The sequence below is a fragment of the Pithys albifrons genome, chromosome 1 (genome assembly GCF_047495875.1).
Source record: "Pithys albifrons albifrons isolate INPA30051 chromosome 1, PitAlb_v1, whole genome shotgun sequence".
Lineage (NCBI taxonomy): Eukaryota > Metazoa > Chordata > Aves > Passeriformes > Thamnophilidae > Pithys > Pithys albifrons.
Genome location: NC_092458.1, coordinates 24,217,408 through 24,234,906, shown reverse-complemented (window position 1 = coordinate 24,234,906; position 17,499 = coordinate 24,217,408). Strand labels below are relative to the sequence as shown.

General features: G+C 42.8%; 1 protein-coding gene across 7 annotated transcripts in view; it reads right to left on the bottom strand.

Moving 5' to 3' along the window:
• Positions 1–9,864: 9,864 nt before the first annotated feature.
• CRACDL (CRACD like) overlaps positions 9,865–17,499 on the bottom strand; it is a 67,825-nt gene continuing 60,190 nt past the window's right edge. For 6 of the 7 annotated variants that reach the window (XM_071582081.1, XM_071582039.1, XM_071582028.1 and 3 more), the window contains 3 exons: positions 14,716–14,915; positions 12,881–13,016; positions 9,865–12,073 (listed from right to left, as the gene is read on the bottom strand). In XM_071582081.1, coding sequence (XP_071438182.1) covers positions 11,910–12,073; positions 12,881–13,016; positions 14,716–14,915 — 500 coding nt within the window. In that variant the 3' untranslated portion in view covers positions 9,865–11,909. The remainder of the gene's footprint in view (positions 12,074–12,880; positions 13,017–14,715; positions 14,916–17,499) is intronic. The other variant, XM_071582076.1, reaches the window with a different exon arrangement.

The following is a 17,499-nucleotide window of genomic DNA, read 5'->3' as shown; positions in this document are numbered from 1 at the left end:
TTGTCAGGGAAATTTTTAAAACTAGACCTCACATATTGGACATCTTCATTGTAAGCAAAACACACTGTGAATACGTCTCCTTTAACTTACCTTGGGGTAACTTGGTGGATGATGCACTGACAGCTGGGAATCTGCAGTCAAAGGTGAGTCTGAACTACGTCCTCAGCAAGTGTCGTTCTGAAGGTCTTCTGAAGGTCTTCTGAAGGTCTCTTTCACTCTCTCCTATCAAAACTAAATAAAGGTTCAGACACCACAGGGAAAGAATCCAAGGCAACTTGTACAGTATTTTAAAAGGGTCTGTCAAAATCCAACGCATTGTCTCACTAGTAGATGAAGCTTTGAGAGAGACTGTAGCTCCTGTATAACTCTTAAATACTTTGCGCAGAATTGTTATGAACTATAAAGATTTTCTAGCTTGACCCACTGCAAATGCCCAAATACCTGAATAATGGACAGTTAAGGCTCTAGCATATTTTTCAAATGTGTGATTTGTAAAACCTGAGCTAAAATCTGCAAACCCAATGCAGATCTAACCTTATGACTGCTGAGAGACACAAACTAGAACTTTATACTCCAGACTTCTGGCACAGGGCTCCCCTGCCAAAGAGTGGGCTGGTTTCACATTAGCCTTTGCATTACAGTCTTTGTCTCACTTCTCCTCTTGTCTAACCCAGCCTGCCTCTTCAACACCAATCTTCTTTCCCACAGGAAGGTGGGGTTGTGCAGGGCATGGTTCAATCCACTTTATTAGAACCAGATATTACAAACTCAGAACCCTATACCAGACTATTGGCTAAAATACACCTCTGGGGCAAGTAACTCCTTCCTACTCTTGCCTTATCACCCAGGAGATGTCTGATAAGTAGGTGTCTCTTCCTTCCGCTGCTGACTGAAGGGCAGATCTGGACATCCTTTGCAAACCAAACTGGAATAAAGCATTTGCTGCCACATCCCTTCACTTTATGCTCTGTTTCTGATGAGGTCAACAGCGTGCAGAAAGCCACATTATGACAAGAGCTCTGCAGATGGAGGAGCAAGAGAAAAGCTTCCTGTGCTTTCTTTACTGACCTGACCTCTGTCTTTAAAGAGAGTGAGCACTTGGATGAACTTGGCCCATTTTAGCCACTAGAGACAACACAGGGCAGAGGATGAAGATTCCTTCTCACAGCAAAAGATTAACTGGGTGTTGGGCAGCAACAAGTTAATAGGTTGTTTTCAAGGATGAAGCAGGCTGTATGTCCATGAGTGACCCTAGCTGTATGACCCTTTGCATTCATGCTAGGTAACCTAATTCCCAGCCAAAACTGTGTGTGTGGATCCTGATGCTGGAGATGATGGTTGGGTGAAAATTTGCATTAGCTGCAGTGATCACCTGTGGCTCACCAACACTCGAGTGAGCATCGCCTCTGCAGGCAAAGCAGCACAGCCCTTGCTCTTGTATCTTCCTTGCCCCACCATCTGCTCTTGTCCTGTGCCACTCTCCTGTCTTCCCCAACTGCTTTGCTTACATAATCCTGTACAACTATTGTGAAGAACAGCCACAAATTGTAGAGCCCATTTACATTGGTATGAAGGGAAGAAAACACAAATTCATGAGCACGTTGATGAAGCATGATCCTGCAGCATGCATCCTTCTAATCATGTCCAGCCCCATCACATCAGACAGGGGTAAAATGTTCAAATACTATGGTCATCCCTAATCATTAGTAAGGGATTTTTAGTCTCTTTCACTGTGCTTGTCATTCCATCCCTCAGCAGGACCATGGACCACCAGACTCAAATCCAGCCCAGGGAGGATGAGAGCTGTTATTTGAACCCAAGGTGTGTGCCAGAGTGATTCTTTCAGCAGCTGACTTGGGGCAAGGACAAGAGAGAATGAGTAAGAGAATTATGTCTTTAAACCCCCTTGGTTGACTTACCTGCAGTATGTATCATTAACATTAACTTGTATTCCTCCAAGACACAGCAAGTGTCAAGACAATCCCAGTGAGCCTGTGAACTGCAGAACTGAAAATAATTGTCAAAGCCACTCTCCATTTAAACTAGCAGAGCTGTTGCTCTGCTGTAATGAAAAGATCTCGTGCTTTGCCCTATCGCAGCAGGGATCCAGGCTGTATTAAGTCATTCTCACTACTCTTAAAGGCTTTAGTGATGTTTCTTTCATTTGAGGGTTATCTTTCTGCCAATTTAGAATCCAATCTCCTCCCCACAAAGAAAACCTGTAGTTATCCAAGCAGTAGTGGAGGATGGTAGGTGGCAAGGAAAACAGATAGGACAGGAGCATTCTTCATGGCATTTAGAAATAATGAGTCCAATTTCACAGGTCTTAGGATTTTTTAGACCATGGTTTTAGGAGAAAGAGAAAGGAACCTTAGTCAGACAGGAGCCCTAACTGTTTAGCTGGAATAGCATGTAAGTAGCAACAAGCTTGGTGCTGCTGCAGCTCCAACAGGCAACAAAAATCATAGTAATAACATAAGACCTTTGGGACTATCAGACAGCTCCCTCGCCCAGGAAGGACACTGAGGACATGCATTTGTTAATGAAGCAGTGTATTTCTTTGTTCACTGCTTCAAAAGAAGCTTTAGATTCCCATCTCCATGTGCAGACAAGGTGTTCAGCCTCCTCTGATTTGCCTGCAGATTATTCTCCTGACACTCAATGGGAAACCAGCAGTTTAAGAACAATGTGTTGATATTGTATTTTATTCCCAAAAAGTACTTTCATTATGATAGCTCCTAGTGTGATCCCACGTGTTGTGCAGCCACGTGGCCAAAATGCTAATTCCACCCACCAAATGCGCAGGTAATGAGAGTGAATAGGACAGGGGTCGGGAGCAGACTCCAATCACAGCCATTAAGTACTGCTGGCAGATGGAGCTCACTGAACAATTAATAAACCCTTACTGAGGTTTTACCATGTCAGTGATGATGAGTTTGATAACAACTGCAACAGCTCTATCACTAGCGTACTGCACATCATGCATAATGGTGCTGTTACTCCTATTCTGAGAGAAACAAACTAACAAATGACAAGGCTGACACATGAAGAGTCCTTTGGTTTTTAAGGTGATTACAGGTTACAGAGTTAGGCACATATGTACAGACATGTTCCAAGGATGACTCTTGTTTATGGATAATTAAACCTGAAAACCATCAAGGGCTGGGCGTTGTCCGTGACCACCAGAGCTGAAAGGGGGAAAATGCAAGGACAAAGGAGAGGTATAGGTGAAGTGGTGGACTTGTGGGGAAAGCCTGGCTTTCCTCCCTATTTCTTCCTTGCTGCAGGCTGTGTCTCCTCTTCCCTCTGACTTCAGGTGAGGTTGCCAGGTGCAAGAGTGTGAGCCCAGGGCTGGCTCTTCTTCCCAGGGAGCAGAACTGGGATGGTATGTGGTTCTTGGGGGAAACACATCTCACGATCTTATAGAGCATGGCTGCAGCCTGGCCCTCAGTCTTACCATTGTTCCCATCCTGTTTCATTAGAACCTGTTTGTGTTTTTAATACTATATCTGCTGCTAATTACAGCCCGACAATACTAACTCAGTGTACAAACAAGGCCAGCATCCAAGTATTGTTTTGCATAACCAGAATGTTGGGGTTGCAAACATTTGCATAATGTTTAATTATTTAGTCAGAACATAAAATTTGTCTTCCTCTCAAAAGCATTTTTATGAAATGTCTCAATAATTAAATACCACTATGTTTATTAACAGCAGGGAAGATTCATAAATGTATTAGTCAGAAAAAAAGCAAGTAACTGCATCTTGCCAGAGTAATCAAAATACACCACTCCAAAGTAGGTCGCCAAGCATGGCAAACACCAGCATGAACTCCTCTGTGCAACCAAGCAGAAGACAATTAAAGTGTAACAGTTCAGCAGCTGTACCTTGGAGGGGTCAGGAAGCAAGAATTCAATGGCTTATTTCACCCATTAATCAATATATAACATTTTGAGAAGACTGGTTCAATTATATTGGGTAAGCTGAAGTCCACCTTGTATCTATGAAAGGTAAAATTTGGAGTCAGCTGGAGGCCCGGGCATGGTGTCGCAGCCTGGGAAGGTGTCTGCAGGCTCCTGCTCTGATGTGCTGCCCAGGGGAAGGTGCCATCGCCCATGCCCCAGGTGACAAGCCCATGTTCACACCCCTTATGTGGGACCTGGGAGCACACATGGTTTTTCATGGGCTTTCTCTAGGCACTTGCTTAACAGGCTGGAAAACAAACCAGGATCTAGTAAGACAGCCAGAGGCACATAATAAAAACATCTGCCTTGACGGCGTAGGAAAGGGGTTCCTTATGCAGAGTTTCTGCACCATTGCTTGCTGATAGGGAAAAAGGGCCAGCTCTGACTCTGACAGTTATTTTGGTGTGTTAATAGAAAATTTTCCCTAAAATGAATGGTCAGAGTCAGGGCTGAAGTTGCCGAACGTGTCAGGGCTGACCCAGCACCAGCCAAGACCAAGGAGTTCTTTCAAGCAAGTAAAACTCACAAGCTGCAGAGGAAGAGACAGACACTGGACATCAAAACAGTTTCTGTGCCTAAGTATAAAAGCTTCAAATTGTACTGGTTGTTTAAAGGGAAGGCAGAATTCAGGACCAGAAATGGTTTCTTAATTAAAGCAGTAATTGCCCACTAAAGTAAGTGGAAGTATGTCTTATGTCCTGAGAACAAGCATTCACCTCTAAAGTCAAATATTTTAATAATTTGAAACTATGACCTTGCATATAAAAGAAGCATAGAATTAAAAGGTTATTTAGGCATGATGGAGGTTTTTAGTCTCTCTTTTAAATCTGACCTTATACTTCAGTTGTATTTCAATAATGTTATGCAAGAAATTAGGCTTGTGTCCTTCTGCCCTCTCTGGAACTCATCTGTTACTTGCTAACAAGAATTCCAAATTACTCAGGCCAACTTCTGAGACACACATATAGTTAAGAGGCTCCCTTTTTGTCCATCAATTACGTAAAAGCTGCTGAGGAAACCACCTCTTCTTCTCTGATATCCTTGGCATAACTTCCCAGACTCAGTCTGAGCTTTACTGTGGTGCTGTGCCAGGGGTTGTGTCACACAGGAGCTGGTGAGGGGACAGCTTCCTTTGGGAGGTGGATTTGTGGAGCTGTTTGGGCAACAGGGTAAAACAAACTGTGAAACCAGCACAAGTCTACCAGCTTGAACAACCACGCTCTGCTTTCCCTGCATGAAAACCTAAGCGCACATAAACAGGCTCTGAAAGCCAATGCTGCTTTTTCCTAAACCAAAGCAAAACCCTCCTTCCCATCCTTCTTTAGGGAAGTAGGTCACAGTAAAATCTGCCTCCCTGATCTCTTGTCCAGGATCACAAGGTAAGATAAATTACATCCTCACATTAATCAGGGAAACTGTGGCATGAAAAGGCAATTCAGAGGCTCGGGGTCTCTCTGGAAAGCAGCTGACAGCACTGTCCACCATCAAAAGTGCCTTGCAAGCCACTGCCCCAGGCTGCTTGTGCCCTGCACTCCACTGACAGACTAAGTTCCACAGCTGGATCTGATGCTGAGGGAACACAGGCACCATTGGGTGGCCTACAGCTCACAGTGGGCTGCTTCAGCACACCTGGACAACAAACAGAGAATCACAGAGGCGGAGGCAGCAAAGAAACAGGGCAGTCAGAATTCCCTGCTGAAGTGGAAAGATTTCCTCTTTGCATTGCTTTTCTTCCATCTGAGACTGTGACACTGCTGTACAGAGGCTGTGCCCACCACATTGCTGTGCTCACAAAAGCAGAGGCAACACATCCGGTGTCATGAACGCATCCTGTGAGCACTGGAGCTGGATCTACTGCACCACTGAACCACCCAAGGGTTTGAAGGAGCTTTGCAGGGCCACAAGGTCGGGGTAGGGGGACTGAATTCTGCCTATACTCTTACTTGAGAGTCTTTTGTGGTTCAAAATAAAGGCATGAACCAAACCGCAGGCTTCATTAAGCAAACAGCAATTCCATCTCTGTACTTGAGGCGAGTGCTGCAGGAAGAGACAAAAGAGTTAAAAGAAGACAAATCTTGTTTAAAGGAGTGGCTAAATGGGGAAGATGATGTCTGTTTTGCCTGGACAGGCTCAGGACCTTATTGTGCTGCCTTGTCTGTAGGCAGCCTGCCCATCAAAATTATCTGTGGTGCTGAGTGCAATGAGGATGAGCCAAGAGCTTATTAAATAGGAGTCTCTGTTCTGCTGAGAAAGGTGGCTTTTATTTTCCTAAAGGGTTATTAACTGAATCTTCTCTTGTCATAACTCTGGTTGTTCTCCTCTGTGTTTTCCAGTCAGCTCCTTAGTTCTTCAGTGTAGGCAATGGTTTGCAGCGGTTTACTGGTAGTATTGTTTAAGAATAAAAATAATATGGGAATCAGATTTCTTTGGGAGACATGACCAGAGCAGGCCTTTGGGACAAACTCAGCTTTGCAGTTCAGCAACTTCCAGTTTCCAATCCAGCGTTGAAATCTTTACAGCACCTTGGGCTGCCACTTGCACAATTAGTCCCTTGACTGGAGCTGGAGCCCAAAGATATGTAAATGCTTTTGCCTCATCTCAGCATGGTCTGGTACCATCTCATCTGCTGGTTGGGAGGGCAGCACAGATGGTGATTGGCAGGAGGAGAGGCTTGTTGTGTTCCTCTGCCTCCTCATCATCACTGAAGGCACCATAGTTTTCCATGGCCTGGCCCAAGAGCAGCACAGGTGACCCATTTGCTTTGTCTTCCCAGAGATGCTGCCATGGGTGACAAATGACAGTGTGAAAGCCCCATGCTGGTAATTGTTGCAGGACCCACTGGTGCAAAGTGCCATTTCTTAGGAGACAGTGAAGAGAGAATTCTTTCTTTTTCCTTTTTGTAATTAGAGGTTTCCCCAGAAGAGCTGATTCTCAAAGGCAGGGTAATAATTTATATGTCAATTCTAAACTTGAGAAATCAAATCACATTTGGGAAAAAATGTGAACCACCTGCTACAGTGAGTTAAGATACCACAGTACCTGGCTCAGCATCCTTGAATAGGCTTCAGTGGAATTATGAACCTGCAACATATACCATTTCATACTTATTTGCATAAATAAACAAAGCAAAAAGAAATCAACAATGAAAGTACTCTATGTGAAGATGTGTGAGATGGAAGAAAAATTGTTCTCTATGACTTTCCATGTGCTCTTATCTGCATTCCTAATGGTTCTAAGAACTGTTTGGGATCAGAGAGTGATTTGGGATCCTGGCAGGGGAGATAGTTTAACATTTACCTGAATGAGCTCCATTTAAGCTGCTATAGGTGAGCTAGAGTGGCTTTCTTCTGGGAATACAGCCAATGTAAACAGAGAGAATCTGCAGCAAAGGTGCTGCAAGATACTGCAAAGGAAGGTCTGAATGGCCTGTGAATATGTGTCCCATCAGTCCCCAGCTTCAAACCGTAACATGATGCAGAGAATTATCAGAATTATCAGATAAAAATCTTTATGTGGCATTTATTTTGTGAAGTCAGACAATAAATGATCCCATGCTATAAAAACTCAATGTTTTCTGTCACTTATTGGACATTCTGGCAAACACTGAGCATATGTGAGCCTAAGACCTGTGCCCACTTGGAACTGAAATGCCTTCTCACAAGAGTTAATCCCGTGCAGCCACATTGGGCAGGATCACACAGGGCTACGTTCCACCCTGGGGTTTTTACAGACATGCAGCACTGCCCAGTGTTCATAAATTTCTTTTTTGGTTTTCACTCTGTAACAGTACAAAAGTTATTTTCTAACCACAAGCAAAAAATCCTGTAATTAAACCTTTGTTACCCAGAGCAGGGTGCTCATCATGTATACAAAGCAAACATTTTGGCAAGTTTATTGTGCTCCTTGAGACTAAGAGGGAATTAATGGCATTGCAAAATTACAGCAAGCTGCTTCCTATGCTGCTGCTGGATATTTTCACTGGCAACAAGAGTTTATATTCCTCTTCGTCTTGGAAAAAAATGCAACAAATTAGTAAACATTTTTACAGTCAAAGGCAACACAGTGCAAAACACCATATCAAAGTAAAGGACAGTTGTATATATTGGCCTTAAAAAATTCTGTGTCTAGTAAAAATCATTTAATATCCATTTTTCATTTAAAATTACTAAACATTAGGAGGTCGCTGGTTAGGATAATCCAACACGTAAACTGTGTAAGTCATCAATTTTAAAGTTTCTGCACTGAAAGATGCCTGATAGACAATTTCATTTGCATTGTGGAAACCTTTCACCACTGGGAAGGCACCTTGGTCATTAAACAGAAGGCCAAAGATGTCTCATGCAGCACTTTGGGAAAGGAAACTTCCATTTTTCAAGTTCATTTTGTTGTTTTTTGACTGTAATTCCAGCTCCGTTAGTTTATGTGCATGAGTCATGAACAAAGTTGAATTTTTACACTTTATTTTTGTTAGATGTTATATTCCAACAGTAGCTATTGCAGCTGCCTAAGCAAAATGGATCAGTGTCAGTCATGTTGCTTCTCAGCTGGCAAAGCGCAATGGCATCCTCAGGAAAGCCAATCAGATCTGAAAGGCTTTTCTAGTGGTATTGAGTGTGAAACATAAATCACTGTTCACACAGAGGAGAAAAGTGTATTTGTGCTTGCATCTTTCCATTTCCACAAATGAGCCATTTGAGCAAAGAATACATGGGCTCTAAAGCTATTTTTTGTCTACCTGTCGACAAGACACCTACAGCAAGTCCTATTTGCGTGATCCTTTGACTTAGAAATCTGGTTACAAACCAACACCATGAGAAAATAAATACTCACTTGGCCATCATACCAGAATTTTGAGTAGCCAAGAGCCACTGGCAGTGGGAAGACAATATGAGGGAGACCAGTGACGCTGCCTCCTAGACACTTTTGCAATCTCCCAAACCAAGGCCCTGGCTTTAGTGTTGAGCAGGCCTTGGTGGGTTTTGCCTTCCACTAATTTGTCTGGCTGTGTTTTGAAGTCAGCTGAATGTTTGGTGTCTACAACTTGTTTACGGCAATCAGTTGAGGCATAACTCTGCATTGCATGAAAAGAAGCACATTATGTTACTGCTCCTTTGAAGCGTATTTTGAGACACTTGAAATGATCCATAATTATGGCAGAACTGGTCAAGATCCTGAGTTTGTTTCAGGTAGGCCTAGTAGCCTGTGGTGCTGCAGTCTATTCCCCTGATGGTCAGATGATGCTCAAGGGCCTGTAGGAATCCACAGTGCTGGCTGTCACCACTCACAGCAGTCATTCTCACCCACCAGGCACTGAAGACCTGAAAGCGAGTGGAATCACCAAAACCACTAAGGTGGCAATACCTGGACCACGTCACAGTCAATGGCAAAACTGGCAAAACACAGGTTCATGTCCAGTCTGTGCTTCCTGCCTTGGCATGCTCCCATATCTAGATCCCAAATGCCATATGAGCTCCAAGGCTGTGATCTGTGAAGAGCTGCTCACCAAGCACCTCCTCTCCTTGACATGTCTGCAACAGGGTTGGACACAGGGCTTGTTCCCCTTGAGATGGTGCGGGTCTTGCCACAATACCCTTGCCTTTCACCTACATTATTCCTGAGCATCCCTCTAAAAAACCAGGAGATAGTCCAAGAGATTTGTACTCTTCCGCATACAGCTGCACAGGTCATGCTCTGGGAATTCAGCCATGACACAACACAGTTTTAACTGTTTTAAATGGGGAGGGAATTGTAAGGAAACAGACCATACCTTTAACTACATTTCCTGAAAACACTGTGCTCTTTTTGTGGGGTGGCAATAATTACAGAATACAAATTTGGTCTTTTTTAATGTAGTATATTCCTTTAATACAGAAACTTTGTTTTTTTCTTCAAGACTGCTACAAAAGGTAATGCCATATCTTAAAATTACACTTTATGCTAATTAGTTATTTACTACATAGAGGGTGTTTTGGAAAGAGAGAGAATTAAATGTTTTTTATTGTATCTGAAAAAATGTGCCTTTTTCTACTGTTGGTGCTAGAGTATGATTTGAATACCACAAAACAAAACAAAAAAGTCACTTTAAATTAAGGACTCTGCATGCTTGCTCGTGGGGAGCAGAGTGAAACATTTTTGTGCAACCAAACTTCAGACAATTGAGCCCCAGCTTGCACATCCTGTAATTAAACTACTATTTCTGGTGTGAATCTGTTTAACAGACAGCTGTCTTGTTGCTGCTGATTTCAGTGGGTATCCATACTGCCTTTTGTGATCTACAGGAAGGAGAAAGGCCTGGGAGAGCTGGCAGAAACCCGTCTGGGTCGGGAGCTCTGGCACCTGCAGTGATGGGCTGGAGCAGGTCTGTGCAGTGCCACATCAGGCCTCCAGCAGCCACGCAGGTGGATTTTGGCAGCAAGGCAGGCTGAGGCTTTGACAAACATAAAACTTGTTTTGCCTCCTGGTGTTTTCAACTGTGAAAGACAACCTGACTGAAAAATATTAGCAGTGTCTTGGATATTCACATGCCCAGCTCTGTTTCTTTATTCATTACAAAATCCTGTTGACATTAGCGAGAGGGCTGGAGTTTTCCTCCCCACCCTGTAGAGAAGACAAGGTTTTCAAATTGCTCATGCAGGTACCAGGAAATCCTATGTTTCCTAAAGTCTCCCCACATTTTTCCAAAGAGAATGTTAGTGTGACGAGAAAAACAAAACCACTGATATAAATATATATAAAGAGGAAGGACAGTGCTAAGGTAGTACTTCCCCTATGAATACACAAAGGGAAATGCTTGCCTTAGCTGTGCGGTGTCACAGGGTTTGTCCTTTCCTTCTTTAATTCACAGGGAGGTCTTAAAATATGTTCAGAGTGGCTTCAGTCAATCAGCAGCAAATTATTTATATTGTCAATCTTGTTAAACAAGTGGAAGTGAAGAGCCTAGGAGACTTCATGAGTGGGAGTCTCAAACTGGTGGGGGAGACTCAGGCCAATGAGCATGAGAATGTTATATAAAGGCAGTCAAGTACAGACATTCTATCTATATGTTTTAATGAGAAAAATTAAGATTATGTAGGGGGTGATATGTGAAGCTGATGCTGTGATGAAATTCACAGTTTTATCCAGCATTTCAGTTTGGACTTTAATTCAAGGATTTTAAGTTCTTAAACTCATTTTGTCCATTGCTACTAATACTATCATGCTAACTGAGCATGAAGCTTTCACAGAAAGGAAAACCAGTTACAACGGGATAAATTCAGGTAGGAAAGCAACTGTGAATGCATTGCTGAGCTTCCAACTGCAGTTCGGTCTCACTACTGCCCACCTGCTTGCAAACATTGTGCAACCAAGGCTGCTCAGAGAAGGAGTTGAGGAATTCTGATTCGTGGTTACACATAAATATGTGTATTTATGCCTCCTGAAATGTAACCTAACCCCAGAAATTGTACCGCTGGCTCAGCTGGGCAAACACACAGCTCACTAGCAGCTATTCGTGAATACATCCATCAGCCTACAGCTTTGGCAGAAAGTGTGTCAGGCAATTCCAGAGAAACACGTCAACAGAATCAGGCTGTTAGTGCACAATTTATAAATGTAAACAGAGAAAACCATAACAAATAGAATTTTCCAGCAACAACAGAAGTTCAGCAAAGTTTAGCAACGATCCTGCTTTGACGCAAACATAATTAAAAGCAGAAAACTCAGGAAATACATAAGGCAAAAGTTTTATTTTCCGAAGTATATGTATGACCTTAGCATAATTTAAGTAATTCATTGCCATTGCAATCCTGATTGCTACAAAGTTGAAGGTAAACTTTTTGACCACACCTATTGCACACTTTCTCCACAGCTGCATAATAAACCCCTGCTCCTGTATCAACAGATTCTTCACTGTGATTAGCTGGTCTGTTGAAGTTCAGTTAAGTAGCTGACTTAATTATGAAAGATGTTATTTGTTTGCATCATTCCATTTTATAATCTGTGGCATGTCACTCCAAGCTTGAGATTTCTTTTTGGCCAGTTCCATCCACGATGGCTGATCTGGAGCAGCATTACTGGCTTTCTTCAAGTGGCTTATTTCCTCCTTATCCACCAGTGCAGGTGAAGGAGCTACTGTGAATAAAACACACAGGCATTTTACACTTGCTGTGTAGCTAAACACCATAGCTCTTGTATTAAATGCTTCTCATGCCTTGCCCTATGGTAGAAAATCTTTACATTTCAAATGCAACCTCCTTCTGCAATAAGTTATTGAGGAAATTACCATTCTGTGCTTTAAATAATACAATGTTTTTCTCATCACTAATATCTTTTGAGCCCTAAATTTACCAAAACGCATGGATCCCTTGTTGTGCCCTGTGTTAACATCCAGGCCACATGGGAGACAGTCTCTTCACTAGCAAAAGCATTTACTTTCGAATTCCTTCTTTACCCAGCCCCCAAATCACAGGCATTTTATTACCTTCAAAACTTCTGCCCTTCTTTCACATTTTAATTTACCAAAGAGATTTGCAACAAAGTTATTGTGGGAGGACTGATGGTCAGACAGTTTGTTATCCCATCATTTCAGCTCGCTGAGGAAGTCACATTAAAACTAATGCGATTGAAAATATTTTTGCTTACATTTACACTGTGATGATGCCTTTGGTCCTGTGAAATTGCCAAGGTTCTCAATTCATGTTACTTTCAACACAAGTTTTGACTACACCTTGTTACTCTTTTGTTTGTAGACAAACTGGTCAAAAGAATATGCCACCAAATAAACCCCTAGATTTGAGAGCTGAGAAAACTCCCTGTCCCGGCTGATGTGGGGCTGAGATTAGGATCTAGCCCCTACTCCTTCTGCAGCACACTCAAGCAGGGTTTCTTCCGACAAGGTTGTGAGATAACAGCCTACATTTTAAGAGTTTTGTTTCCTACCAGGGACATAATGGGACAGTGAATTGGTTCTCGGCAGGGGCTCCTTTGCTTCGGACTTTGTGTCTTTCCTCTGCTCCTCAGAAGCGGTTTTAGGTGCCCAGTGGGAAGGTTTGCTCCATTGTTGCTTCACTGACCCCTAGGTACAAAAAGGGATAAAATCCAGGTAATACAGGGAGAAAGAGTCCAGCTCAGAAAAACACAAGCAAAGGGAGTGGATGTCGTGCCGGCCACAGTTCAACACCTATCAGTTCCAATCCTCTCGCTTGGGCTGGTACCTGTCCAGGAAGTTCCACTGGTTTCACCTAACGTCCAAGATATTCAACTTTACAAATTAAAACTCTCCATCTGTATCTCTTATTCATAATGGTATCTATGAGTAAGTAATTACAGTCCTCAATGCAGAATGTATTCCAAGTCCTTTGCACATCTCTACTACCATATATAGGATTTGGCAACAGTCTCATTCTCTCATGTTTCTCTTTCACCTCCCAAATTTTGTGGGTTAGGGCACTGTATTTTTGGACAGTTGATGGTGAATGGATTTTTCACAATAAAGAAATCAAACACATCCTCACATAGATTTGCTTGCCAGTATGAAAAACTACCCTGAAGTGATAGTGCCTAGAGCCATGTGGGAGAAGGAGAAAGTGGGAGGAGCACAGTGGCACCAAGCCTCATATGCTGCAGTCAGGAGCATCTTGGCGTGTTTCTCTGTTAGCTGCTACAGGGAAATAAAATGAATGGCATGAATTTTAGGGATCATTGCCAGCTAAAATCTGGAGTTTCCAGTTCTGACATAGAACTGTATTTTGGGTTCATTTAAACCCCTGTTATCTAAGTGCTACGATGATGTTGGGCATCACTGCGGTTCATAAGCTTGCCTAGACATCTTATTAGGTATTATTTCTCATTAATCTAACCACTGCTATTTTTCATCATCTAGAAATCTTCTCTTATTCTGGGATGTAAGACAGCTGTCTGGGTTTCTAACAGTACCACTGGAAGCAAGAAAGTAGGCCATTTGCACTGGGAATGCTATACTGGTATAGGACACACATGATCCTGCATCAGGGCAGGGTTCTCCTTGTGCAGGATGCAAAACAGGCAGCACTCACATGATGCTGCTCTGTGAGATAGTCCTGTACTAGGGAAGCCTTATTAGTGTTCTGGATTCATGCCAAACACTTCTGCTGGCACAGCTTTGTCATCTGGGAAGATCATTTGCTACACGTTATCACCCCCTCCTTGGCACGGACAGTGTCAGCCCATATTCCATGGCACCACATGTGCTTCTGAACTATCCATATACAAAGAACCAAAATTTATATCTTAGCACTCTCTACAAATGCAAAAGTTATTTTTATCGAATTTCAAATCTCAAGGCTCTAAAAATTGTTACTTAGAAGCTTCTGGGACCGAGCTGTTCATTCAGTGTTAAATCAGTCAGAAGGTACAAGAGGTTCAATGAAATCCTGTGCTTAGAAGGACAATTAAAGAGAACATATTCCCTTTGCATTGAGAAATATCAGGGGCTGCAGTTTAGGACCTTATTTAGGGTATTTTAGCATCCAATATACATGTCAGATCTGGTAGGTATGCCAAGAAATTTTACACACCTCACATAGTTCCAGGATTTCTTGGAAATACAAAATTACTTATCTGAATAATCAGAAAACTCTGAATCTGTAACACATTTCTAAGGCAGTGTCTTGTTACTTATGGTTGTACTCATTAAGTATCTGTAATCATCATGGCATGACTGGTAAAATAGAAGTAGATCCAAAGAATACTATATGAAGGGGATAAAAAGCATCACAAATCTTTACTGTAATTACCTCTGTTTGTTCCTTTTCTTTATTCTGTTTCTCTGTATCTGACTTAATATCCGGAGCCACAAGTTTTTCTCTGTCAGGTTCCTTCTCCTGATGCATGACCCTCTGCTTTTGCCTTGCAATGGAAATCCAGGCTGGCTCTGCTGGAGTGTCAGGATCTCTTCCAGAGTCTCCAGTAGCCACAGGGGAAGGCACACTTTTCTCTGTTGACAGATTATTTATGTACATGGTTACAGGAAAAAGAGTTGCAATCAGCCTCAGTTCACACTTGTTCAATATGCTGATTGGTCCCAAGACATGAAACCAGCCTAGATAAATAGGAATTCTGTTTAGTTTGGTCTCCAGAGAGCAATTTTCCTGTGCTCACTGGTATAAGTTATCATTCTACTGGTGAAAAGCACTTTGCATCTTTGTTCAACTGGAAATGCAGTGTCACTGCCCTCATGTGAGGGAGGTGCTGAAAAATGAATCAAACTTCACTAATCTACCCATTTCCCAAGGTCTCCCCTTCTTCTTCCTCTTCCATGACCTCATGAATCAGATGCTGATTCAAAGTTAAACACAGATGGAGTGTGGTGTTGGAAAGGCAACTTCTTCCCCACTGAGCCTGCCCTCAGCTCCCACTCTTCTGGAGAAGAGGAGACTGAGGGGAGACCTCATCAGTCTGCGACTTCCTTGTAAGGTGAAGTGAAGGGACAGGCACTGATCTGTTCTCTGTAGTGACCAGTAACAGGACCTTAGGGAATGAATGAAATTGTGTCAGGGGAGGTTTAGGTTGGATATTAGAAAAAGTTTCTTCCCTCAGAGGGTGGTTGGGCACTGAACAGGCTCCCCAGGGAAGTGGTCACAGCATCAAGCCTGACAGAGTTCAAGGAGCATTTGGATGGTACTCTCAGACACATGATGTGACTCCTGGGGATGGTCCCATGCAGGGCCAGGAGATGGACTTGATGATCCTTGTGTGTCCCTTCCAACTTGGCATATTCTGTGATTCTGATGCCCATGCAGCAGCAGCCAATGCCTTAGTCTTGTTCCTGCCTTTCTTTCATCTCTTTAGGGGCAGCCTCCCCTGCACAGTACCTTGGCCTCTGCAGGTGCCATGAGACTGCACACAACAGTCTCTGGCATCTGATCACACAGAAGTACTGCCAAAACCATGGTATGACTTCCTGGTCTTTGGACACAAGGTTTCATTTGACTCATCCCTGCTGACACTGACCTGCTTTTCACTGGTGTCAGTCACTTCCATGGTGCTCTACCAGAACTGAAACTTCAGCAAGACAAGAAAAAAAGCACTTTCTAGAGTAGAGGGTCTAAAGTGATACCCTGCTGTCCTCACAACTACCACCCAGGCATATGCAGTATCCAGGGGCATGGGGAAGTGAAATACCCTTTATTCAAATACTCTCTGAAGGAAAATCCTGTCTATTCAATGAACAGAACTGGATCAAGAGAAGAGCCTCAGCACCTCTATTGGCTCCATCTCCAAGGTTCTCCACTTTTTCATTGGCTCACACTGCACCCAAAATTGAATTTTCCAAGTAATGTGGAGCTTCTCTGTAGTTTAATAGAGAAACAAGAACAGTACTAACAGTCTTAGAGTCAGAAAGATTGATTTAATCTTTCCCAACCATTTCTGGCCACAGATGTACCAAAATTTACAGACAGCTATTTCAGAGCAGATGTTAAGCGTCTCAACCTCAAATCACATGTAGTCCTGCCCCTTGGAAAAGTTTGTTACACAGTCAGCAAGCTGTTCAAGGACAGACCTGGCCAGAAAGGGTTACTGCCCCAAAGTCCCCTGGGGCTCAGTTGCTCTGCTGACATAGAGCCTGTGAAGCTGTCAGGCACATTTCTGAAAGGCAATGTTCTAATACGGAGGAATGCGGCCGTGATCAGGAAACAGGCAAATGTCTCTGAAGGCACATTTGAAATGCATCATGAAGGCTTCAGAAATGGAAGGGATGATGCTCTCCCAAGACCTGGAGTCTGCAAACTCAGGCATATAATGAAAGCCCACAAACTTACTTTGCTCAGGGATTTTCTCAAGTCATTGTTATACCTCACCAGAGACAGACCTGTTATTTGAACGAGAAAACCATGTAAAGCCAATATCAGCTTTAATGACAAAGCAAGATATTTTGCCAGCTGATGCCTGCATTTCCCGTCACATTCACCTCATGAAATCTTGCAGTGAAACCTCTGGAAGAAACAAGCCAGAAAGTCCAGCTGTGCACATGCAATACAGATAAAGCAAGGCCCCTGAACACTAAAGGAGCTTCCCTCTCTTTGGTAGAGCCTGTTACTCCAATTCTATGCATCCCACCTAACTCTCATCTTAGCATGACAACTCCTCCCATAGTCTGTTCCTCATCACTGGCTTTTTTGCCTTTCAATGGCTCTTCTCATTTCATTTTTGTCTCATTTTACAGGGTAATAGAGAATAAGGCTGGGAGAGATCTCAAGATGTCAGGTAGTTATCCTTCAGCTGCAAGGCAAGATCAGCTGAAAGATCAATTTCACATAAACTGTTTCCTCACAAATATGCATCTATCTAACCCTTCAAAGACAGGACAGATATCAGTCTTCCTAGGCAACCTATCCTATGGCATGGCTATTTTTTCTAGTATTTTTTTGCCTGTTGGGTAAGTTAAATCTTCCTTGTTCCCATTTAAATCCTTAACTACTTCTCCTACACACTATGGACACGAACAGATTACTCATAGTCTCCTTGCAACAGCCAGTTATGCATTTGAAGACTTACACAGTATTTTCCCTGCTTTTTCA